At 38.8% G+C, this 27,967-nt stretch overlaps 1 protein-coding gene across 1 annotated transcript in view; it reads right to left on the bottom strand.

Moving 5' to 3' along the window:
• The window catches only part of kcnq1.2 (potassium voltage-gated channel, KQT-like subfamily, member 1.2), a 379,236-nt gene that overhangs the window by 309,938 nt on the left and 41,331 nt on the right, over nucleotides 1-27,967 (bottom strand). Inside the window, 3 exon segments of the mRNA XM_072269294.1 lie at nucleotides 2,971-3,049; nucleotides 3,345-3,471; nucleotides 26,833-26,923. Coding sequence (XP_072125395.1) covers nucleotides 2,971-3,049; nucleotides 3,345-3,471; nucleotides 26,833-26,923 — 297 coding nt within the window.

Raw genomic sequence — 27,967 nt, 5'->3', positions numbered from 1 at the left:
ACTCTTTATTCCTTTCCACTGATGCCTCCTGACCAGCTGAGCATTTTGTGTATTTATTAAAATTTAATGTATTAAGAAAAACAAAATTAAAATTCTCCCTCTGAAATCTCATTCTATATTCTAATGTTATTCTTATTAATATTCCAACTTTTTATCAGTAAATCTGGTACGGCTGGAGGAAAGTAATTTTTCTGAGTTTAAAAGGAAGAATTCTTAGATTTCTTTTTTTTTTTAAATTGCCTTAAATTGTTAGATGTTGACCTCCAGTCCTTATTGTAACTATACTTTTGAATTTTGCTCAAAGATATTTTCTCCAGATATAGAAAGGGATAATAGACTGAGATTCAAGATTGTTTAATGTCAATTCCAATATGCCAGTGTAAAGGAGAATGAAATAATTGTTACTCAGGATCTGATGCAGCACCAAAATACACGATTAAAGAACACAATAATAAAAAAAACACAATAAATATAAATACATAAGATAGCTTATATATACATCGATTGATCGTGTGTATATAAAGTGACGCCACACACAGGAGTGTCCGTACATAAGGTGACTCTGAAAGGAAATGATAAAGTTGGGGGCATGTAGTGGTGAGTTAATGGGTGAAAGTTGATCAGCTTTTCTGTTTGGGGAAAGTAACTGTTTTTGAGTTTAGTGTCCCTGCTGTGGATGCTACCTAGCCTCCTTCCTGATGGGAGTGAGACAAATAGTCCATGAGGAACTTGGGTTGATTTCTTTCTAATAATGCTGGCTTTTTTCTGGCACCTTTCTGTCTGCATGTCCTTGATGGTGGATAGGCTGTACCAATGAAGCATTGGCAGTTTTGATTACCCTGTTGTGGAGCGTTCCTGCCAGCTGCAGTGCCATTTCCATACCATGCTGTGATGCGGCATGTTAGAATGCTCTCTACTGTGCATCTGTAAAAAGTCATGAGTACTGATATGCATAGTCCAGCTCTCTTCTGCCTTCTCAGAAAGTAGAGAGATTGGTGAGCTTTCTGGACTGTGTAGGATGCGTTCTGGGACCTTGAGAGGTTGTGTGTGATGTGCCCTCCCAGGAGTTTGAAACTGCTCACAGTTTCCACTGAGAGGGGTAAAGAGGGGTGTGAGTAGTGTGAGTTCTCCTGAAGTTTGTACTGACCGAAGTCAATAACCATCTCCTTTGGCTTGTTGACAATTGACAAAGAGATGATTGGCCTGGCACCAAGGCCTTGAGCTCTTCAACCTCCTCTCTGTAGCGTGTCTCATCATAAGGGATAAAAACTGATATACCTCAAAATATTACTGCTTAAAAGCTGTTAATACTATTTAAGGGAAAACAGAATTAAATTTTAATAAAATACAATTAATGATGGCTGGCTGCACATCATCATGCAATGCATGGATGTAAGTTAATCCATACAAATGTGATGTAATGCATTTTGTTTTCTGTAACACTGGCCAGGCATATACAGTAAAAGGAAGGTTAATGCATGCAGGGAAGATGAGGTTCAGTTTCAGAACTCCCTGAAAATGGTGGGCTTTACTTACAAGGAGATATTGCATAGGATGGGATTGCAGGAGACTGAGAACATGATTTTGTAGAGGTCATAAAATTATGAAAGACATTGAAAAAGTGGGCAGTCACAGTCTTTTGTCAAAATTCTGAGGGGCATTTTATTCTAGACATAGGGTGGTGAATCTATGCAACCGGTTTCCAGAGGAGGTGGTAAAGGCAAGTACAATCACAGCATTTAAGAAGCATTTGGATCAGTACAGGGATAGGAATGGAATAGAGGAATAGAAGGATATGGGATTAGTGTAGACAAGCTTTTTATTCATCAAGACCAAGTCATGCTATAGGGCAAACACAAGGAAATCTGCAGATGCTGGAATTTCAAGCAACACACATAAAAGTTGCTGGTGAACGCAGCAGGCCAGGCAGCATCTCTAGGAAGAGGTACAGTCGACGTTTTGGGCCAAGACCCTTCGTCAGGACTAACTGAAAGAAGAGCTAGTAAGAGATTTGAAAGTGGGAGGTGGAGGAGGAGATCTGAAATGATAGGAAAAGACAGGAGGGGGAGTGATGGAGCCAAGAGCTGGACAGGTGATTGGCAAAAGGGATATGAGAGGATCATGGGACAGGAGGCCCAGGGAGAAAGAAAAGAGGGAGGGGGGAAAAGCACAGAGGATGGGCAAGGGGTATAGTGAGAGGGGCAGAGGGAGAAAAAGGAGAGAGAGAAAAAGGATGTGTGTATATAAATAAATAATGGATGGGGTACGAGGAGGAGGTGGGGCATTTCTATGCTGCGTGACTCTATGATGTGTACATGCATCAGCTTTTCTCACTTTCTGTTGCTATTCAAAGATGGAACTTCATTCTTTTAGAAACTCAGTGAGACTCTACAATAGAATTCAACAAATAAACAAATTCAAAAAAAAGTTATGGACTTGTATTCTCTTAAGTGTGAGACTCTTCAGCAACCCTCACTTGCCCTGTCATAAATGATGCTACACAGAAAAACAAACATGCACATGATGTGAAATAAATTAAGTCAAGCTTTAAATTAAACAACAAAATTTTGGCCTATTGCAAAAACAAGATTCATAATCAAGATGTTGCATTCTGAAGAACTCATTCAGTTAAACATGGAAACTGGACATTTCAGAAGTCTGTATTTACTTATTAATTTGCAAAACCACCATGCTTTACACCCTTTATCACTGAATCAGAGTTTTCAAATAAACCCCAAAATATTTGCTGATAAATTAAGTTCAAAATCTTGCTGCAATAAAGTACTCCCAAGTTTCATAATGTTAATGAATCTTGTTCAGAATCAAAGTCTATTGCAAGTTTTACAACTGCATCAATTGTTCATTTACTCTAGATTTTCTGGCTTCTACAAACTGATTGGTCCACTGGAGAGACATAATTTCTTTTTGCAGCCTTCATTCAAATTACATTGTGGAACTGTGCAGCAATACCTGATAGCGGAAGTGGCAAAGACTTGGCCATTTGATCCAACGCTGAGAACTATGATGGATGCAATCACTACAATCAGATCTGCAAGTAAAAAAAAAGCAGACATGCTGGTTAAGTTTCAATAGTAGGATGATAAAGACATAATTCTTATCTCTTCAAAGCAACATCCACAGAGATCATTGCACTGGTAGTAAACATTCAAAACCCACAGCTGGAACAATTTTCAAACAGCATATTTAACACCATTAAAACACTCAGATGTTCATTCGGATCTACAGGACATTTTGTTTAATGGCAACTGCAGAAACTAGAACTGACCATGATTTAAACAAATGTTAAGGCAGGATATTCAAGAAGAATCCCCTAAAATTCTCACCTATAATTGAAATAGGTTTTCTAGCAAACCGAATCCTTCCTTTAACACCAACATATTTACTCCTGCAGCCTGCAGACCATAGCCGGACGACATATTCAGCTCCAAAAAACACCACTAATACAATTTCCTAAACAGAGAAAGAATGAACTGTTAAGAATGGAGTGACGTTTCTGCATAAAAGCATAAAGTTGATGATAATTACAATAATGGATAAATGTTTAGAATATTTTTTGGACACGTTAGCAAAGAAACCAAGTTCAAATTCAAGTACAAATTGCCATTGGACAAGTGTTAGAGTCATGAAGTTACACAGCACAGAAGCAGGCCTTTTTTAACTAGATCCAAGCCAACCATCAAATATCCATTTACCTTAATCCTCCCAAAGGTCCATTTTGTTCAATCCCTCATTCTACAATCGACTACACAATACTCCTAGAATATAGTCAAAAACTGAAGCATGCAAGGAAACCCACACAGTCATAGCAACAGCATGCAAAATCCATAAAGACAGTAAGCAGCAAACGCAGGTTGTTGGAGATATGAGGCAGCAGCTCTACTAGCTCTACCACGGTGCTGTCCATACAGTCATTTTTCTGTGACTAAATTTCTTCAATACCATCCTCAAACATATTTCTAAAATCTTTATTTAATTCCAGTCTGTGCCAAGTGTAACTTAGTATGATGCAATCTATTTCAAGAATTTTTAAACCTCAGTGAAATTAAATAAGCTTTCTCTTTCTACTTATTGTTCAACCTCTTATTTTCCTTTGAAATTATTTAAATTAATTTTCTTCTGTCTTTGATTTCCATCAAATCCACTTGTGTGTGACTATTGTTTTCAGATGTTTCCAGTGGTTTTCTTAGCCTTTATTTTTGTTCCATTCCTTTTGTGCTGCAAGCACTTTTATTTTCTCATTGCACCATCTCCCTTCCTTCCATTCGATGTGCATACGGGATAAAGATTATCAGCAGTTTTCCTGATTATGTTTAAAGTTAATACCATTATCATTAAAATACAGAAATCTAATTTTCAACCGTGTTGGCGTGTGGCCAGGTGGCTAAAGCATTCGTCTAATGATTTGAAGGTCGCTAGTTCGAGCCTTGGCTGAGGCAATGTCTGTGTCCTTGAGCAAGGCACTTAACTACACATTGCTCTGCGACAACACCGGTGCCAAGCTGTATGGGTCCTAATGCCCTTCCTTTGGACAACATCGGTGGCGTGGAGAGGGGAGACTTGCAGCATGGGCAACTGCTGGTCTTCCATACAACCTGCGCCCTGGAAACCTTCCAAGGTGCAAATCCATGGTCTCTTGAGACTAATGGGGGCCTATAACAAAAAAAATTCATGCTTATATTTATTAGAATTATTAGTTCTTAGGGAAAAAACTATGTAGATCAATGCTAGCTCAATTTTATATGGTATTTTAAAGTGATTGGCATGCAGATTAAGAAACCTCCATTCCAAACATCAACACTCAGTTGCACTTAACTCCAAGTTGTAAAATGTAAAAGTAAGTGTATTCAGCCTATAATATGAGGTGTCTAGCTCACAGGATGGCTCAAAACTGAACAATAAACTAGCCCATAAAAGTGGCAGTACAGGAACAACAATTTTTTTTAAATCCGCTGGTCCAAAGTTATTTTTCCCATAATGCCATGAGAAAAGTTTCAACTTATCCACTTTTTTTTGATTTGTTGTTGGTGGAGCGATCTTCAGGTGAAGTTTTCTGATGTGTTTTCTTCTACTGATATTGGTGTCTTTACAAAAACATTAATTGCAATTATTAAATTACAGCAAAACATTCCAGTTCTTCCTTAGAATGCTACTTGTATTTCTGCTCACCCCGACACAGATGTGAGTCAATGTCTATTTTTCTTTAGTTCACATTGAACAAAATCTTCTGAAAGCCTATCCTCATTTCCAATAACGGTTGATCAAAATGTGCAGCATTTGGATGAGTTTTCCTTACAACTTGGAATCTCTAACCATATCCTATGAGGTGTCACTAACATAAATGAAAATTTGGAGCACTGTTCTTACCCTTCTTCATGCTCTTGGTACTTTTCAATACAACAGAGAATCTGCTAGAGGAACTAAGAGTGGACAGGGGAGATGGCCAGTATAAAAAGAGAAACATGGAAACAGGAGTGAGAAAGAGTGAGAGTGAGAAAGTAACTGAGTGAGAGAGAGAGAGAGAGAGAGAGTGAGTGGAGAGAGTGGCTGAATGAGAGAGGGTGAGTGAGCGAGTGTGAGCGAGTGGAGAGAGTGGCTGAATGAGAGAGGGTGAGTGAGCGAGTGTGAGTGAGTGGAGAGAGTGGCTGAATGAGAGAGGGTGAGTGAGTGTGAGGGAGAGAGCGTGAGAGCAAGAGAGAGAGAGATTCAATACAACCAACATAAAATGGAAAATGAAGATTAAAGGAATAAACATGGAAAAGGAGCACAGCTTTTTACTTTGCTCACACATTAACAGCACAGAACCATTGTAAATTCAAATGTTCTGAATGGGAGGAAGACAGAGTGGGGAAATACTGGAAATACTCTGTAGATCAGACAGCTTTCATGAAGAGAGGGGCAACATTAAAACTTTGAATCAGAGTTCAGAGTGCTTAGAGATACATTAGTGACCAATGTGAACTACAAGCTTCTTACAGCTGGATTGCTGATATACCCACTCCCCAGAATACAGATTCCTTATTCCATTTTCTCAATTTTTCTCTAGTATCCATTTAACAAGGCACCTTTTATAAAATTGCTTTAGTATATCTTTGTTCTTCAAACATGGTTATTCTTCCATCATCGGTTTACAGCCTTCCTACTGAGGACTGTTTTGAGTTTTACAGGATTATTTTATGCTTGATGAACAGTGGTGTTGTTCCTCTCAGCGCCTTGTGGCATATTGGGCAGCAGCCTTGCAGTTTCTTTAGCATTTGTCTGATTTTTATGAGGCTGAGTTGCTTGCTCGATGCTCAACCCGGCATGGATGGAAAGCGTGCAAGGGGCCGGCTGGATTCGAACCTGTGACCACTCACCTCAAAGTCCGGTGCAGGTGCCACTACACCACTGGCCTTGATGAGCATCAGTTTACTTTGTTTATTTTGCGGATTTTTAAAAATTAAATCTATATCGGAATCACTTTTTTTGCCAGTGGAACATACCAGAATTGTTTGAGATTTGGTGCCAAGTATACATCACAGGACAATACCATAACAGACAACACAACAGCAACCAACAGTTTACAAGACAAAAGTGCAAACAGCCATGGGCAATCAACAACTAGCAGAAACATCAATAATCAAACTTAAATAAATGTGAACTTATGAACAAACTCAATAATTACCAACAGAAGAGTGAGAGAGAGAGCAGGAAAGACCATTTAATGGATGCTGTGCAGGGACAGTTAGAGTATTACACCTGAGTGAATTTTGTTGAGAAGCTGGATAGCTACAGGAAAGAAGCTTCAGAGATGACATGTAGTCCTGGTGGTGATGGACTTGTAGTGTCTCCTTGATGGTAATTTGCTGAATAAGTGACTGTTAGAGTGGGTGGAGTCAGCGGTGTTTGTTTTTTTTAGCTCTTTTCCTCACTCTGGCAATGAACAGGTATTCAAATGTCGGTAGCTGACGGTCAATGACCTTCTCCACTGAGTGGATCACTCGCTGCAACATGGACTTGGAGCGGGAGGAGGTGGCGGGAAACCGAACAGTGACAGAGGTGGTCGCAACACCCTAAATGATGGCTGAGCAAAATTCAACAGGTCACACCCTGAGCTGTTAAGCTCCCCAAGCTGGTATAAGAAGAACAATCTCTCCTGGACTTTCCTAGCGATGAGCGTAGCGCGCTTGTCCCACTTCGATGTACTGGTAATGGTAGTCCCCAGGAATTTGAATGACTTGGCCACAGACAGCGTCCGACCATTAACTTCCAAGGGTAGAGGGTTGTTGGCAGGTCAACCCTCATTTCCACGGTCTTGATAACATTAAGCTCCAAGTTGTTATGAGCACACCCTGCTGCAAGACAAGTCTACCTCTCTTTAATAGCAGGTCACATCATTATTAGAGATGAGACCAACTACAGTCATGTCATCTGTGAACTTTAGGATTTTATTTGTTTGTGGAGGTACAGTCATTTGCATACAGTGAAGACAGGAGGGGTGAAAGATCACAGCCCCGGGGAAAGCCTGTGCTTATAGACATTGGATTAGACAAGTAGGTGCCCAGCCTTACATAGTGTTTCCTTCCTGACAGGAAGTTCGTAATCCACTGATAGATATTGTAGGGTACTGATAGCTGGATTAGCAACTCCAGAACAAGTAGTGTTGAAGGTGGAGCTATAATCCACAAACATGATCCTCATATAGGTGTTGGGAGAGACCAGGTGTTGAAGAATGTAATGAAGACACAAGTTAACTCCATCCTCAACTGAGCGATTTGCTCTGTAAACAAACTGTAACAGGTCAAGAAGAGGATCAGTAATAGAATTAGGTAGGCCAACATCAGACGTGCAAACGTTTCCATAACCAGTGAAGTCAGAGCAACTGACCTATATTCATTAAGTTCAGTGATGCTGTCTTTCTGGGGAACTGGAATGATTGTAGCAACTTTAAAAGGAAATAGCGTCTCTAATAGATTTTTATTTTACATTTCTAGACAATGCGTCTTTCATGAATTCAATAATCCAAAGAAGAAGCCTATTTTTAATTATAAGCAATCTGCTTTGAGGAACATTAATAAAAGCAATGCAATTTTTTCCCTTTTTAAACTTCCAGCTGACTGGTTGACAAAATAGTGCATCAACATTAATCCTTGACATACATTCATCATTCATCTAGTCCACGCCAAGACAAATAATAAAATAATGCTTGGTCAGGTTAAATAAAAGCACGCAAATGGCAGAATGAATTTCAAAATCAACCTTATGTTATTCCCAAGCACCAACACCTTACTATTGTTGTTAATGTGTACAACCTGTAATAATGCACAGCAGCAGGTTGATGAAGTAATTTTAATTGCCCTCTTCAAACCTTTAAAAAGTAGTGTCAGAAAAGCCACTAGTTCCAGACTTTTCAATGAGCCACATGCATATCACAATTTCTTCCTCACTAATGGGTCAGAACCTTATAATTTCCTACCTATTAAGATAGTAAAAAATCCAATCACTACAACTTGTGATTCATGGTTTCAAACAGAAACCTCTACAACTCATTTCCTTCCTTAAATACTGTTCAACTCACAGAGTTCCTTCAGGAGGAAAAATACCATTACTAAAATCTCGAGGCAAGTAGCAATAGGCAAAAAGGCAGCCTTACTTAAAAAGAAAACTATTTAAATATAATCAATCCTTTCAATATCTCCAAAATAAGCAAGGTATGCTTTCTTTGAGTCAAATCAATTCAGTTCGTCTAATCTCACACCTGCCTGCTGGCAGATCCTCATTGTGATAATTCTGTGGCACTCTATCAATAAGACTTTCGCATCTGAAAATCTAGGTTGTTAGCTTGTGAACAAAGCTTTGAGAAATTCTGATTTTTTTTTATCTTTCTCTGTGGGCAATGGGGGTCGGTCTTGTTATTTTTTTTTAAATTGGGTTCATTCGGGTTCCTAGCTTTGCGACTGCCTGTAAAGCAAACAAATCTGAAGTTTATCCAATCACAAACAAGAGAAAGTATGCAGATGCTGGAAATCCAAACAACATACACACAAAATGCTGGAGGAACTCAGCAGGCCAGGCAGCATCCATGGAAAAGAGTATAGTTGACATTTTGGGCTGGGATCTTTCATCAAGGTAGTATAATTTATACATTCTTTGATAAAAAATGCACTCTGACAGAATAAACCCTTGATAGTTGCCAGTGTAATCCATTAGCAGATGCTACAATTAACTGCCATGTTTTCTGTAAGGATTTCTGCTTTAGTCACTCTACCACAAGTGTAGACAATGTTCTGTCCAACATAACCTGAGAAGTTATTGCTATCCAATTGACATTTTGTAAACTTTACTTGCAAGTACCCTCCTGATGATCTGATTTCAAGGTGTGCCCTTCCCGTCAACCATCCTTCAATACCCTTCAGATGATAGAAGGCCAGAATTTGAGTTAAATGGGAACACAAGTGGTGTGGCTTTTTTTTTTTAAAGCACAGTATCAATTTATTCCACCTGAAAACAATTACAAAGATTATACAGTATTTTTTAAAAATGTGAACTGCAATTTGGTACAGGATATACGTTCCTTACCAATTTGCTGCAATTTGCAAATCCGAATGCTCATATTTTGCAGGTAGGTAAATGTTTCTGTAAATCCATATTGCTCAATAATCTGTAATTCATAACTAATTTTATTTTAAGAAACCAGAAACATATATGATTTTGTGGTATATCACAAGACACGTTTTGGTCTTTGTGCAATACATCACTGAAACAATACACTCAGTGACCATATTATTCGGTCCCTCCTGCATCTAATAAAATGGCCACCGTTATGTTTGCTGTCCTCTGCTGCTATAGACCATCCACTTCAAGGTTCAACATTCATTCATAGGTGCTCTTCTGCATACCACTGTTGTAATGCATGGTTATTTGAGTTACTGTCACATTCTTGTCAGCTTGAACCAGTCTGGCCATTCTGCTCTGACCTCTCTCATTAACAAGGTGTTTTTACCCACAGGGCTACCACTAACTGGATGGATTTTTTTTGTTTCTTCACACCATTTTCTGTAAACTCTAGAGACCATTGCGCATGAAAATCCCAGGAGATCAACAGATTCTGAGATACTTAAAACACCATGTCCAGCACCAACAATCATTTCATGGACAAAGTCTCTTAGATCTCATTTCTTCACCATTCTGATGTTTGGTCTGAACAGCAACTGAATCACTTGACCGTGTCTGCTTGCTTTCCTGCACTGAGTTGTTGCTACATGATTGGCTGATTGAATATTTGTGTTAACAAGCAGGTGTACAGGTGTATCTAATAAATTGGCCACTATATCAAATGGTGAATATGTCTATCAAATCCAAGAGGAAATGTACTATCACACAGGGATTTGGGTAATTGTTCAAATTACAGCTGTTAGCATCAGCTCCTTAACTTTGTCAATTATCAGGCTCCAGGCTTCCTTGAAGCAGAATTTAATCACTGCACAGAAGGTGCCCTTTCATATAATGCATTTGTGAAGACTAATGCTTATGTAACTAACACAAATTTATTCATATAAAATGGAACATGATAGGTTTTTCATATTTATTCATCTATCACCGAAAGGATTGTGATAGACTACCACTGTCAGCGGAAAATCTCAAATCTACAGCTTTCTCTCCTTTAAGTGAGGCCTTCAGTGCCTGTTCCAGTAAAGCCACCCATAACAGCTGTACTCCAGATCTCCTCACCTAAAATCCAGTTTCAAAACATGCAGTACAGAACTGGCTCAGACATTCATAAGATTTAGCTCTCCTTTAGATTTATTTTGCTCCCTTTTAGTAAAACCACTTAATGTTTGGTATTAGCTGGAAGGTCAAGGATGACCACTGAATGATCTACTACAATTAACCTCCTTAAACATACTTTGCATCTGTAATATCTGACAAAAAGTGTTCAAAAATGTTTTCGTTACTAATCAGAGATCCATTGAGGACTCTGTGCTTTTTTTTTCAAACTGTGATGATTATTGGGAGACAATCATCTCCCCGAAAATCCAGATAATTCCAAATTCCAACATGAACTTTACAAACCATCTCACCATATGTCACACATATTGATCCTTGGAACTCATTCCCATTAATCTTCTGCCTCCCATCTCCACTTCCCTGTCCATCTTGGTCCTGAACCAAATTAATCAGCCATCATTCCTTTAGAAAGGAAAAATTCACCTTGATACTTTCCCTTAACAACCACCTATTTCCAGAGCCATGCTCTTCACTCTTACCCTATCGTTCTCAGAACCATCAAGTTAACTTTCCACTTATTGCAAGACCAAAATATACAGACCCAAAATATGGCTTTTGACATTCTTTGTGAGAATGGAATTGTGTAAAATTCAAAAAGAAACTACAGATGTTGTAATTTTTAAATAAAAATAGAAAATTCTAGAAATACTCGGCAGGATCAAGCAGCAAAAATTCCTTCCTTTGTAGAGGTGCTTTATTAATGCAGTTGTCCCAGCAAAACAAAAATAGCCTTTGCCATAGACCCTGTGAACATTGCTGACCATGAACTTAACAATCATAACCTGCCAATATACTAAATACAGACCTTGGCAAAAGATGAATGGATTTTATAAAATAAACGGAGAGCGTGAAGAGAAATAAAATTTAAATGTTGCAGTCAAAGACCGCGGATCAGAACAGGGAAGAGAAAACAAGTTAGTTTTAATTTGGTGAAAATCCTGAGGTGAAATGGACATTCTGTCCTTACCTTCCCAACTTCCCCTGCAGTTTCTAGCTTTTCCAGTTCTGATTAAGAGTCTTGTTCTGTAAAATTAACTTTTTCATTTTTTTTTTTTTAAAAGTGATTCTGCAAGTAACAGGCCCCAAACAAGAGAAATTCTGCAGATGCTGGAAATCCAAGCAACACACACAAAAATTCTGGAGAAACTCGGCAGCCAGACAGCACCTATGGAAAAAAGTACAGTCGGCGTTTCAGGCCGAAACGACGGTACTTTTTTTCCATAGATGTTGTCTGGCCTGCTGAGCTCCAGCATTTTGACAGTAACAGTCGGCACAACGAACCTACATCACCTAATTACACCCATGTGACCAATTAACCTGCTACCCTGTAGGTCTTTGGCATGTGGGAGGAAACCTGAGCACCTGGAGCAAATCCACATGGTCACGGGGAGAATACACAAACTCATTACAAACAGCAGCAAGAATTGAAACTGGGCTATTTGCACTGTAATAACATTACGCTAACCATTACACCGCCATTTTGCTATATATTGTTGCTGTCTTACCTGCAGAATTTTTCCACCATTTTTTTGTTTACAATCCCTCAATATTTTCCTCACCCATTTTCATAACAACTTTTCTTGGTGATTCAAACTGATTTCACATTTGCTTCCACTTACATTTATCATTGAGTGATGGTATATCTGCCCACTCCACAACATCACCTTGGAATAGTATTGAAATGAAGATAACACTCTACTATGTCTGGAAAGTAAAACAAAACAAGGCACTGAGGATACCCAAAAATTTGCAATACAAACCGAATGTGATAGAATTACTAAGGAGGTCAAGTAGCATTAACAGAAGGAGAAAAAGAATCAACATTTCATGTCACAGGCGTTTCATCAGAACCATTTGTGATCGATCGCTAATCTACACCGTTTGTACCTTGTTACACTCTGCAGAGGAGGAACAGGCCAATTACAAGAGAAATATTTATAGATTGAATATTTACGTATCTTTCATTACGTTTACCACTCTCCCTATAACTCAAGTCCTCTAGTATCGGCAACATCCTAGTAAATCTTGACTGCATTCTTTCTAGTTCAACCGCATCCTCCCCATTAGAGAAGGGGTTCCCAAACTTCTTTTATGCTATGGATCCCTACCATTAACCGAGGGGTCAGGTTGGGAATCCTCACATTAGAGGGTGACCAAAACTGTACACAGTACTCCAAGTGTGGCCTTATACAATGCAACACTATGTCCCAACTCCCAATACTCAATGCCCTGACTGATAAAGGCCAGTGTGCAAAATGCCTTTTTCACCACCATGTCTACCTGTGATGCCACTTTCAGCAAAGTATGCACTTGTATTCATTCCTAGGTCTCTCTGTTCCGTTTCACTCTCTAGTGCTCTACCATTGATTGTACAAGTTATATGCAAGTTTGACTTTCCAAAATGCATCACCTCACACTCACCTGTGTTGAAATCCATTTGCCATTCCTTGGCCCACTTCCCTAACTGATCAAGATCCCCTTGTAATTCATGACAACCTTCTTCACTATCAACACCTCTTAATTCAGTGTCGTCCACAAACTTACTGATCAACCCTAATGCATTTGCTTGCAAGTCATTTATGTACTGTACATAATGAATAACAATGGTGCCAATACTGACCCCTGCAGCACACCACTGGTCACAGTCCTCCATTCTGAGAATCAAACTTCATCCAGCACCCTCTGCTTTCTGCCTCTGAGCCCATTCTGAATTCATCTAAATAGCTCTCTTTGGATTTCATGGGACCTAACCTTCCAGAACAGCCTACCAAACAGGACCTTGTCAAACACCTTGCTTTTAGTCCAAATAAACGACATCCACTACCCTACCCTTATCAACCGCTTTTAGCTACCTCTTCAACAAAGTATAAAAGGTTCCTTGAGCACAACTTCCCACACACAAAGCCATGATGACACCTCCTAATCAGACTCTATCTGTTCAAATGCTGGTAGATCCTATGACTTGGAATTGCCTCCAGTAACTTCCCCACTAGATGTCAGGCTGACCATCCTGGCTGGTCCTTGCTACCCTTCTTAAACACCTCCCAGTCTTCAGGAACTCCACCATTGGCAAATGATGGAACAGGTATCTCCACAAGGGCCTCTGTACTTCTTTTCTAGCTTCCCATAAAGTCTGAGGACGCACTCAGTCAGGCCCTAGGGATTTATCCACCTTAAAGACCTATAAGTCTGCAAATACCTCCACCAGAGTGATAATAAATTTCCTCTGAAATATCTCCAATAATTCCTTTTATCTTGAGCAACCATGATTTTCTCCTCAGTAAACACAGAAAAGAAAAATATTCATTACAATTCCACCCATCTCCAGCACCTTAAGTCACAGTTGACTCTGTTGACCACTAAAGGTGAGGGGCTACTCTCTCTATAGCCACCATTTTAGTCTTATTATAGCTAAAAAGCTCTTTGGATTTTCCTTAACCCTACCTGCCAATCTACCCCATGCCTTTTCTTTGCACTCCTGATTTCCTTCTTAAGATTATTCTTAATCTTTTATAGTTATTCATTGATTCACTTATTCCCAACCTCCTAAACCCAATGGCTGCTTCCTTCCTTTCCTTGATCAGAGCTCTCATCAGCTAAGGTCCCTTAAAATATCCAGGGTTACCCTTCTCCTAAACAGGAGCTTGCTGCTCGTTCCTTTTCTCTTCATACAAGCTTAAGTAATCAACCTCTGCTTGATCATGTCTCATTTAATTCCTCATCTTGATCTATCGGAGCAAGGTTCTGGACTCAAACTTAAATTCGGTGACCCCAAAATGAAGGTGAACTGAAGAAAATGTGATTGTCATCTGCTACAGTCCAAATTGCAGCCGCGGCAAAAAAGGAACATATAAATAAAGACTGTCAAAGATACGACTTGCATTCACTACAGAAATCTAGGAAGTGCTAGACGCACATTAATTCAGACTGAATTTTATGATCACTAGCAAGGGTAGTTTTGGCCCTGCTTTGTGAGTTTCAAGTTTTGGCCCTTCTTCAGGTTCATATAGAAAAAAAGCTCCAAGAAAACTCAATATGCATAGAAATTCAATGACTAAAGCCTTCCTATCCACCTACAGCTGGTCCAGATTAAACCTAAGCTGTAACATGTGCAACAGCAATCTCTTGAACCTTCTCAAACTTCATGTTCACTAACAATCAAACTTCAGAAATTCTGCATAACCAACTCTCCAACCATTCACAAGCCTGAAAGTCATTGAGGATCCTCTAAACAGCATTATTTGTAATGGTGTGTGGGGATGTGTCTTTCCAGCTGTTTCATATCAGATTCCATGGGCAAACCCAATAAGAGGTCCAATTTGGGGCAGTACAGTGATACACCTGAAAGGGTACCTGCCTCACAGCACCTGTGAGCTAGCCTGACCAACAGTATCATCTACTGTATGCGGAGCTTGCACATTTTCTCTATAACCACATGGGTTTTATTTGGGTATTCCCATTTCCTCCCACAACCCAAAGGCATGTGGGTTTATAGGAATATCAACCACCGTAAATCACACCTAATGTATAGTTGAGCGAGAATATGAGGGAGTTGGTGGAAGACAGAGAAAATAGGTCATACGAAAAATAGGCTTGTGTATAAGGCACATGATAAAATGGGCCATAGTCAGCAGTTTCCTCAAGGGAAAATCTTGCTTGACAAATCTATTGGAATTCTTTGAAGAAATAACAAGCAGGATAGACAAAGGAGAATCAGTTGATGTTGTGTACTTGGATTCTCAGAAGGCCTTTGATAAGGTGCCACACATGAGGCTGTTTACCAACCTATGAGCCCATGGTATTAAAGGAAAGATTCTAACGTGGATAAAGCAGTGGCTGATTGGCAAGAGGCAAAGAGTGGGAATAAAGGGATCCTTATCTGGTTGGCTGCCTGGTGCTTGTGTTGGGAACGATTCTTTTTACGTTATATGTCAATGCCTTGGATGATGAAATTGATGGCTTTGTGGTAAGTTTGCAGACAGTATGTGGATAGCTGGAGGGAAAGATTGCTTTGAGGAAATAGGACGGGCCATAGAAGGACGTAGACATATTAGAAGGATGGACAAAGAAGTGGCAAATGGAATACAGTGTCAGGAAGTGTATGGTCATGCACTTTGTAGAAGAAATGACAAGTTTGCAGATGGTACAAAGATAAGTGGAAAGGCAGGTAGAATTGAGAAGCAGGGAGTCTGCCAAAGGACTTGGGCAAATTGAGAGAATGGGCAATGAAGTGGCAAATAGAATACAGTGTAGAGAATTGTATGATCATGCACTTTGGTACAAGGAATTAAAGCATAGACTATTTTCTAAACAGAGAGAAAATTCAAAAATCAAAGGTGCAAAGGGACCTGGGATTCCTTGTGCAGGATTCCCTAAAGGTTAATTTGCACATTGAGTATGTGGTGAGGAAGGCAAATGCAATATTAGCATTCATTTCAAGAGAACTAGAATATAAAAGCAAGGATGTAATGTTGAGATTTTATAAAGCACTGATGAGGCCTCAGTTGGAATATTGTGAGCAGTTTTGGGCCCCTTATCTTAGAAAGGATGTGCTGAAACTGGAGAGGGTTCAAAGGAGGTCCATGAAAATAATTCCAGGATTAAATGGTTTTTCTAATGAAGAGCATTTGATGGCTCTGGACCTGTATTCACTAGGATTCAGAAGAATGAGGGGTGACCTAATAGAAACCTATCAAATAGTGAAAGGCTTTGATAAAGTAGATATGGAAAGGATGTTTCCTATGGTGGGAGAGTCTAAGATCAGAGGACACAGCCTCAGAATAGAGGGGCATCCTTTTAGAACAGAGATGAGGAGGAATTTCTTCACCCAGAGAGTGGTGAATCTATGGACTTCTTTGCCACAGGCAGCTGTGGAGGTCAAATCTTTATGTATATTTAAGGCAGAGGTTGATAGATTCTTGATTGGTTGGGCATAAAGGGATACAGGGAGATTGGGGCTGAAAGGAAAAATGGGTCAGCCATGGTGGAGCAGACTCAATGGGCCAAATGGCCTAATTCTGCTCCTATACCTTCTGGTCTTATGGTCTAAAATCCCAGAAGATCAGCAATTTCTGAGACATTCAAACCACCCTGTCTGGCACAAATATGGTCCAAGTCACCAAAATCACATTTCTTCCCCATTGAAATGAAAAGTCCAAACAATAACTGAACCTCTTGACCATGCCGGCATGCTTTTATATATTGAGTTGCTGTTACGTGATTGGCTAAATAAGTATTTGCATTAACAAGCAGGTGTGTAAGTTTACCTAATAAAGTGGCCACTGTGTGTCGTTGCAGATCTTGAAAGTGAATTACTCTTAAATTCTAGATGAAAGCATATTTGGACTTACAGTGTCAAAGTTTGAGTGGCTAATACCCCATATGGTGGTAATATAAAACTGGAAAAAAGTAATTTTCAATACACAATTGCACACAAGTTCATGGAAGTGGAGCTCTACTTTTCACAGCACACCTGTGAGTGAAAAAGAATGAAATGTCAAATATTAAATGTTATTTCGATCAGAGTGCCACATTTATGTTAATTAGTATTGTGATCATTGCCTCAAACAAACCATGAATTTTGAGTGGTACAGAGTAGGATGCAGCTTTTAAAGGCTCCTCAAAGGGGTCCTGACCTCATTGCCTTAAAATGTCACAGAAACATTATATTATTTTATGTAAGTTATTATGAAAAGAAAAATGAGAAGCAGATTTACTTCAAAGAAGCAAACAAAAATATCACTGTCTTGGAAAAGTGCCAAACAGAAAGAACATAATTGGAAGATAAATTTACTGGTTGAAGGAATTAAAATACTGCCAATTTATTTGATAATCAGAAACCCATTCATATAATTATTTAAAAGTAGAGCAGGCTTAAAAATTAATATGATAAGTTGCATCACCTGCATCCATTTAAAAAATAATGGACTAGAATTTTGTTGAAATCTTAGTGACCCATTTTGGATGTCTTTTTAAATACATTTTAAGACAACAGTATGTCAAAGTTGTGGGCATTATTATTAATTCCAACAATGGAATGTAACAATGCTAATTCTTCTAAAAACTCCCCATGACTTATCCAAATCAGTCATGACTGCAGTATCGGTACCATTTCGAAAAATGTTCACACTGCACTACTAGTTCTATGCTTAACCCTTTAAAATGTGTCAATGATTAACCTAAAACTTCTCACCTGTCCAGTTTGGCTGTGAGATCACTAATTCCTAATAATAAAAAAAAGAAAAATTTATTCTAAAAAATACCATGACTTTTCCATTTCATTCTGTTTCTTAACAGATGAAAATAACTACTAAAGATACAGAGACTGGCAATGATGTCAGCCACGTACAATCTCATTCATTTCTCTGCCTTCATCCTCCAATGGCAATTATTACAGCCATTCAACTCAAAAAAGAAAATCACCTTTGAATTTATCCTCCAGAATTGTCATGCCAGTAAAACTTACAGTAGATTTCATCAAAAGCCTTATTTATTTTTAAAGCCTATTTTGAATGACTTTGCTGAAGGCCTTTGGTACTGTAATTATGAAGATGACTTAAGTACTAGAGAAAATCAATAGCTCCCAATGGTCAGATTTTTATCAATTTACTAACACCATGAAAAAATATAAATTTGATTACTTGAGTTTGTTTTCTATCCTTTAAAACCAAAACTTTGAATAATTAATTCCACTAATATTGAAGATTTTGCTGAGCAATATAGTACTTAAAATATCATATTATAAAAAAGCAAAATATGAAGCTGTATTGAAATCTGCAAATAGAACAATAAATTCAAAGCTCTGAAAGCTTGTAGGTCATTTCAAGTTCAAGAATGTAGTGTGGGAGGTATGATTGGCAGGAGGATAATTGAAAGCCACCCACTACCTGTTTATTAACTCACATATTGTAATTGCTAAAGGCAAGTATCAACTAGTACCTTTCAATAAATGTACTGTTTGTTACAATTTCTGCAGGGGCATACAGTTCTTACTTTTGAATGACTAACCTTTATTTGAGTTAATTATGACCTGACATTTAAACATGCACAAATTAATTTTGCAATTTAAGTCATATTACACTGTGATATACTTTTTTCCATAAAGATGAAAATACAAGCCAGTATAATACACTATATATTTTCAATAGGTTTATTCAATATGTAAAAAGCAAATATATTTTGTTGTAAATTTACACTACCAGCTTTTCAAGAGATTTAACTTTGGCTTCAGCACCAAGATTCATCGAGAACCTTTCAAACATAAATTTGCAAAATATTCATCACAAAGTTCTGCTACTGATTTTTTATTGGCATTCAATAATATCACAAGAGCAGTAATGAAAAACATTGTTTTTTTCCTTTTTTCACATCTAGCATCGCTGTTAAATTTCAATCAATTTGTTCTAACGTGCAGATGTTTGACAGTATGTAGTTGTAGGATAAGATCTCCCTGATCTCTGAAGGCACCGATTGATACTATCCCTCCTTTATTTATGCCTAATCCTCAAGGATGATAAACCTGACCTTAATAAAAATGTATAAAAGTTGACTTGTGGTATAGCTTTAAGCAACTTATCCAATTAAACTGTTAAACAAGTGTCATCTATTTGCAAGCAACAAAGCACAGACTAACTGGGAATGCATGTCTCAATATTCATCCAGATAATTTATCCATACAAGGTGCTTGTGTTAGCCATTGTCTTGCGAAGCTAAATTTTTTTCTAACATGAATAATAAGATAATTAAATCAATCTGTCATACTGCTTATTGTCACACTAATCCTAAAGGTACATCAGCACAATTTCTTGTTGTGTTAGCTCCTGGTTTTGACTACTTCCATTGATAAAATATGTGCCAGTAGACCACAGAGGAAATATTCTGCTATCTAGGTGATACTTGCGAAGTAATTACAGACATATCATTCTTTCTCCTGATACTATAATGAACCAATTCTCATCATTTATATATGCAACTCAAGCGGTGAGATTCTTACTCATTAGCAAGTTTGAAGTGGGTGAATTTCAAATGAGGTTGAAGATTTGCAAGCACCTTTGTTATATTCATGGCCACCAACCGAGGTAGACAAAACTTAGAGCTATCAATGTCACAATCTCATTGAGCAGGAATTCCACAGCCAGAAAGATAATCTAGAGCAGTCCATTCACTCTGTCTGTACCCATTCTACCTACAGAGACATTTTGTTTGGATTCACAATAAACACAAATCGGGGCATATCTTGGCTATGATTGGAAAGTAATTTCTCCTCTTCATGATCAAATGTATCAGGTGTTATTACATCAAGGTATCTAAACCCAATATACTGCCAAACAATTGTAAGATATATGTACCTCTGCGGAGTTATGTGAAAAGCATGTCTGTTGTTTAAATAGAATTAAATATGAAAAACCTAATTTGATTTGGTTAGTTATGACTCGGTATTTAAACACGTGCCTCCACACTTCATGTTTGAACCAGTGACGTGGATGTGTGACAAAGGACAGATTTTCAACCAGCAGGCGTGTGGATGCAGACCAGCAAGGACAAGGGCTGGAGGCTCCCCAAGGTCAGCGAAACCACCCCCCCCCCCAAGGTCATCAAGCCCCAGGACTGGAGGTCTGTGCAGGCAGGAGGGATGAGGGCCAGTGACCCACTAGGTACGCAAGTTGAGACCTAGAGTTCGGGGTCCTGACATCTTCAGTTCAGAGTCCCATCTTGGGATCTAAACTGAAGATCAAAGACCAATGGTCGATCAGAGGTCTGGAAGTCAAAGCTCAGTGTCTCAAGTCCGCGAGTGGAGGTGGCCTGTGCTGAGGTTGGAGGACCGTCTGTGTGTGAGAGTGGGTGGATGACTGGATAGGAGATAGGAAAGTGGTTTCCTTTTGCTCTTGTTATTTTGTTGCTGTTGTTCTGTTGTTGTTGCTGCTGCTGTTTATGATGTTCTGCTGAACATGGTGGGCATGCTATGTTGGGGCTGGAGTGTGTGGCAACATTTGTGGACTGTCCCAGCACATCCCTAGGCTGTTTCGGTTGTTAATGGAAACGGTGCGATAAATAAATGAATCTGAATGCCGATTTACTTAATCACATTGTCAAGGTCAAATCCTCGATGGAAGAAAATAAACAGACAATTCCCAAAGTAAAAGTTGAAGTTTGCATTTATTGTCATTTGTACAAATATATCTGTGCACAGGCACATAGCATCTTCCACAACATTCAGTAAGTCCCTGGAACCATAAGGCTACAGTACCACTTGCTACAATAACATGCCACATCCAAGATCCTACAAATAAATATTTTTAATCCCTGCTGCTTTAACTTGTAATACATCAGCTTCTTGAAATTGAATGATTCCATTGCTTGACTTAGATTTTGTGATAGTAAGCCTATGACTAGTGGTGTAGAGTTGGGATTAGTGCTGGGATCCTTACTGATTTTTTACATGTAATAGTGATTAGATAGATAAGATGGATAGGAAGGCATTTGAAATATTCGATTTCATTATTTAGAGCACAGACTACAAGAGCAGAAAGGTATGGTACAAAAAGTCATTAATCAGATCACTCATCTAACACCGTGGGCAGTTTTGGTTGTCACATCATGGGATACAGAGGATAATCATTATAATATTGTCTGGGATGGAGCATGACAGCCATTAGAGACTGCATACACTAGGATCTTCTGTGTGTGGGGTGGACGGAGAGATGACCAGATAGAGGAATACAACATTATCAGAGGCACAGATGGGGTAATTAGTGAGAAACTTTTCTCCACAGTAAAGATGGCTATGACCAGAGGACATTGATTTATTTTAAGCAGTATGAGATTGAAAAGAGATTCATGGAAGTTTTTTCATCCAGTGCATGTTTGGATTCTGGAACTCGCTATCTGAGGGGTTGTCAGAGGTCAGTACTCTCACAAAATTCAAGTACTTAGATAAGCATTTGAAGCATCAAAAAAGCAACAAGAGTTTGGAAAGGGATTAGTACATTGTGGGTTGAAGGTTCTGTTTCTGTGCTCCAACGCTAGATAAGATTCAACCTACAAAATTGTAATTACACAAGGATTACTGCATAAAATTGGACCAATATCCCCCTCTAGTGGCAACAAATGACAATTCATAACAGCATTTGACACCATGAGGAAATAAATGCATTCAGCTAATGGAAGAAATAGCAGAAATCAGTAAATATTTTCTAAAATCACTTCACAATAAGCCTAGATGTCATAATTTCCCCAAGTATAATCAATTCAAAAGGGCAAGCCCAAAATTGTCCAAACTGGAAATATATTACATACATTCAGGACTCCAAGGATGAGACTTTTTGTTCAAGCTAGGAAACAGCAATCCTTGGAATGGATCTCTGGCTGAATGCTTGAAGTAAAACTGTTGCAATCATTTAAGGAATAATTTGATGGAACAATAACATTGAAAGTGCAGTGGGTTTTGGATTTTCAATCATTGAAATAGATTACATATCCAAAATTCACAAAAGCCTACATCAGGATTCTTTGCCACTTTGTATTTATAACAACAGTAATTTGGAATGGTCCTGCTAAATCATACTACCACCTACTCTGCCCCTATACTTGATCACAATATTTGCTGGTTCTTGTTAAAGAAATAATTTAAGCATGTGATAAATATTAAATGCAAAAAAACACAAGTTTGAAATGTTAATTCCCAAAGGTAGACCAAAAATTTATACCTGTATTTTATAAAGCATGCATGCATCCAACACATTGCTTTCATTCAAAGATGTCAGTTTGAAATAATGTGATTAAATACAAGAAAAAAAATGTCCAATAGTTGAAGGGTGTTGTAATCAAAACACAGAAGCAGACATTTTTTTCTATGTTATTCCACCACCTCAACTGATCTTTGGTTCTTAAACAGGAGGAGCATTTAATGGGGGGAAAAAGGAATTTGCTCCCATCTACAAAATGAACCAGACTGTGTAGTACAGATGTGATGTCAACTCCTCCTGGTAAGTCAGAACTCATCCTCTCCTAGCTGCTTACAAGATAGGTGGCAAGGTAGCATAGTGGTTAGCGTAACCCTATTACAATGAGAACAATCGGAGTTCAATTCCTGATGCTGTCCGTAAGAAGTTTTCCCCATGACCGCATGTGTTTCCTCTGAGTGTTCCAGTTTCTCCCACATTCCAAAGACATATAGATTGAGATTAGTAGTGAGCATACTATCTCGGTGCCAGTGCCCCCAGCACAGATTCAGACCGTGTTGGTCATTGACACAAATAGCACATTTCACTGTGTGTTTCAATATTTTGATATACATGTGACAAAGAAAGAAAATCTTTCATCTTTAAGATCTTTTCTTAAGGAAGAAATTTGCAACATAAGTGATGTAGACCAGGGTCCAGAGAATACAACAAAATATCGGGATCTCCATAAAATTGAATAGAACGCACAACGGTACAAGTTTCAGCCATATTATGAAAGGATTTGATCTGTTATTAATGCAGTGTGCAAACATTGTAGAAGTGTATCTTTTCATGCGATTTGCTATACAATTGTACTTTAATGGAACAGGATTCTGCAAACCATTAAGAAACTCCATATTTTCTTGGTGACAACAGTGCAAGAACTATTCACACTTTGATCCATAATAGTGGATGTATTATGAAGAAAATGTATGCAATGCAAAATGCCTGTAATGCTATATATAATGATGTGAAAACAAGCAGAAGGCAGGGTCCAAGCATTCATATAGTGTGTATGTACAGTATATGTTCACTTGGCATTTGTAAGATAGAAAAGTAAAACTCAAAAGACTGATTCAATTAAAGATTGATCAGAAAATGAACATAAATAATTCCCATGCAACACACAAGCACACACAAAATGCTGGAGGAACTCTCTAGGTCAGAGAGCATCTAAGGTAATGAATAAACATTCAATGCTTCAGATTGAAACCCTTCATCAGGACACATGGGAATAATTCCCATATTTTTATTGTGAAAGAAATCTATCTGCTCTGACCTATCGTAGATTTTCTAGTTGTATTGCCCACCAGACAACACAACCAGACACCAAAAAACAGGACTACTTTATAAAGTAAGCTGTGATTATCCTTAGAAGCCTAAATCTGCAAGATCATAACCTGAGTAATTTGGAATCCCATGTTGAAGAATGTAAAATGCAAATGACTTATATTTCTTTTGGCCAATTCCTGACTTTTCTTCCTCCCTGCAAGGATATTAGACCCCTTCAGATTCAGGTATAACCCATCCCTTTTCTACAGATCTACGTTCTCTAGAAATGGTCCCAATGGACCCCTGAACCCCTGCCCTCTGCACCAGTTCCTCAGCCATACATTCACCTGCCATATCATCCTATTCTTACCCTCACTGGCATATGGCACAGGCAACAATCCAGAGATTACTATCCTAGAGGTCCTGTTTCTCAACTTGCTTCCTAGTCCCTAAAATCTCTTTTCAGGACTTCTTCACCTTGTCTACCTATGTCATTGGTGCCAAAATGTACCAAGACATATTCTGGCTGCTCCCCCTTACCCTTGGGAATTCCATGGATGCGATCCAAGACATCCCTGATTCTGGTATCATGGAGGCAACTTATCATCCGGGTGTCTCTATCGCACCCACAGATCTTCGTTTCTATTCTTCTATATTTATATTCTAGTCCTCCTGAAATGACTGCTAACATTGCACTTTCCTTCCTTACCACAAACTTAACCTGCAAGTTAACCTTTAGGGAATCCTGCACAAGGATTCCCAAGTCCCTTTACACCTCTGATTGCTGAATTTGCTCCTCATTTAGAAAACAATCTACCAACTTCATACGTTTTACCAAAGTGCATGACCATACATTTATACACACTGTATTCCATCTGCCACTTCGTTGACCATTCTCCTAATCTAAGTCCTTCTGTAGCCTCTCTACTTCCTCAAAACTACATGCTCCTCCACCTGTCTTTGCATTACCTGCAAACTTTGCAACAGAGCCACCAATTCTGTCATCCAGATCATTGCTATACAATGTGAAAAGTAGTGGTCGCAACCCTGACCCCTGAGGAACACCACCAGTCACTGGCAGCCAACCAGAAAAGGCTCCCTTATTCCCACCCTTTGCCTTCTGACAGTTAAGTTCAAGTTTAACGTTATCCGACTGTACATATTTACAATTAAATAAAACAACGTTCCTCCAGACCATGGTGCACCCACACAACATAAATCACACACAGCACATAAACCAAAATATTGCACTATAAATAAGTTAATATAGTTCAAAATGCATGTATATAGTAAAGCACAGCACAGTGGACAGCTCACTCTCCAATTGACAAGACCTCAGTGGTGGCAGGGTATTCATTAGTCTCACAGCCTGAGTGAAGAAGTTGTTACCCAGTCTACCAGTCCTAGTCCTGATGCTTCTGCACCTCCTGCCCAACATAAGTGGGTCAAAGAGATTGTGGGATGGGTGGTAGGGATCCTCAACAATGCCTTGAGTCTTTCATCTGCAACACTTCTGGAAAATGTCACAAATAGTGGGTAGGGAGACCCTGATGATCCTACTGGCAGTTCCTTCCTGTCCTCTGTAGGGTCTTGCAACTTCTGTACCACACAAAGATGCAGCCAGACTGGACAGTCACAGCGTTGCTCCTGTTGGAAGTTGTTAGATGGGGGCAGACAGACTTGCATGCCTCAAACTCCTCAGAAAGTGCAGGCGTTGCTGCACCTACTTGACTAGTGAGGTGGTGTTGTGGGTCCAGGTTAGATCGTCTGTAATATGCACACCAAGGAACTTTGTGCTCTTCACTCTCTCCACGGCAGGGCCATCGATGTGCAATGGAGAGTGGTTGACCTATGCTTTCTTGAAATCCACACTCATCTCTTATGTCCACATTGAGACTCAAGTTATTATTCTAGCACCATTTGTCAAGCCTCTCTACCCCCCTCTCCGTGTGCTGACTCATCATTGTTGCTGATGAGGCCAACCACTGTAGTATCATCAGCGAATTTGTTGATGCTGTTTGAGCTGAATCTGACAGTGCAGTTGTGAGCCAGCAGCGTACTGAGCACACAGCCTTGGGGGCCACCAGTGATCAGTGTGATGGAGCTTGAGATGTTGCTGCCAACTCAGACTGACTGGGGTCTTTCCATTAAGAAGTCCAAGGTCCAGTTACAGAGGGGAGTGTTGAGTACCAACAAGTATAGTCAGTCAATCTATTCCACATATTTGGCACCCTTTTAATAAAATGTTCCTTTGACATCTCTTACTTATTTTTCTCCTTTTAACTTTGTAATCTGTGCAATCTAGTTCTTGTTAGAATGGGGGCGGAGAACCTTACATGCCTGGATCTCCTCAGAAAGTGTAGAGCCTGCTGTGCCTACTTGACTAGTGAAGAGGTGTTGTGGGTCCAGGTTAGATCATTTGTTGTGTACACACCAAGGAACTTTATGCACTTCACTCTCTCCATGCCAGGGCCATCTGTTGCATCCTTAGTGTTACATCTTTGAGTATAAGTGTAGAGGAAATCAGGAAGTGGAAAACATGAAGTCACTGAAAGATTATGCACGTCATTATGGGTCTATATCATTTTGTCTCTTTCATGGAGCAAAAACAGAGCACTGCCCTGAAAGTGGATCACTTCTAAACTGGAGAACCTGTCTGGCTTACCTGCCCTTTTTCTACAATGACTTAATAACTACTGCCATAAAAAATCTTTATGTTTTGAGCACATATGCTTCCCTTCTCTCGTTTATGCACCAAACACAATTATCTATATCCAATAAATTTTCCTCTAAATGAATTTGAATTTCTATGTCTAAATTAAGACAGGTCAATTACCAAATTTAATTAATAACATGATGTCCCTCTTTCAAGCCTTCTACTGTTGGATAATTGGAATAGTAAAATCGACAAATAAAGCTGTTCATGGAAACAAACAGATTTCCAAATTACTGAAGCCACAATTCTTATTTATATATACTTTAGTAGGAAGGAAACTCAGACAGCCTTAACAATGTCCCATAATGCCAGATACATGTCAACCATTACCGTACTCACCATCCAAAAAAGAGATCCTGTGGCAAAATCAGCATAATAATCTATAGTAGATAGCACACTGAAGATCAAACAAATCAACACCATCAAGAATCTGTAATTAAAACAAAATAAATCTTTAGGAAAAATAATATTAAAAATTGAATATTAAATGAAATAATCAAGAACAAATATTTGCACAATTATGATCTAACATTTTGCATTCCACTTGTAGGACCACAAGACATAGGAGCAGAATTAGGCTATTCAGCCCATCAAGTCTGCTCCGCCATTCCACCATGGCTGATCCTGGATCCCACTCAATCCCATACACCTGCCTTCTCACCATATCCTTTAATGCCCTGACCAATCAGTAAACAATCAACTTCCAACTTAAATATACCCACAGACATGGCCTCCACCATAGTCTGCAGTAGATCATTCCACATATTCACTACTCTCTAGCTATATAAACAAAATCCTCCTTACCTCTGTTCTAAAAGGTTGCCCCTCAAATTTGAGGCTATGTCCTCTGGCGCTGGATACCCCCACCATAGGAAACATCCTCTCCAAATCCACTCTATCTAGTCCTTTCAACATCTCACTGTAATTTTCACTTGTAATTTTTCTTTCAAACAAAGTGAATCAGCTACCTGCTCAAGTCAATTGTGAATATACTTGAGCAAGGTGCACAATAGGCAGCTAATTTTCTGCTTCTGTGTTTCGGGAAGATTATTTGCCCAAAATATGTGTGATTAGATCATGCTCATTTTCCTTAAAATTAACATTTCTTTGCAACCAAAGACACAGAGAATAGGATCACAAAATAAATATTCTAAACCTAACTTCAACTGAAAAAAATAATATTTTTCAGTCTGAGGTAACTTTAGTTCATTTTATTTGAATTAGAAGTCATGGTTGGAGATTGGGCCAATGTCTTGCAGTCAGCTCTCATAGGATGCCTGCAATTGTACTTTTGCAGCTGCGTGATTCACAATGTGCTGCTGGTATTGTTGCTGTCACCATCCCATGAAGCAAAATGGTTCACAGCAGCAAAAATGCAGCTTACAGTGGAAATTTAGACTCCACCCACACGCTGACCTAACGGCTTCTTAAAGCCTTTTCCACTATTTCTATTGTGCCTTTGATGATAAAGTCA

This window comes from Mobula birostris, chromosome 9, assembly GCF_030028105.1.
Source record: "Mobula birostris isolate sMobBir1 chromosome 9, sMobBir1.hap1, whole genome shotgun sequence".
Classification (NCBI taxonomy): Eukaryota; Metazoa; Chordata; class Chondrichthyes; order Myliobatiformes; family Myliobatidae; genus Mobula; species Mobula birostris.
The sequence above is the reverse complement of the archived record's forward strand: the minus strand, read 5'-3'. Positions and strand labels throughout refer to the sequence as shown.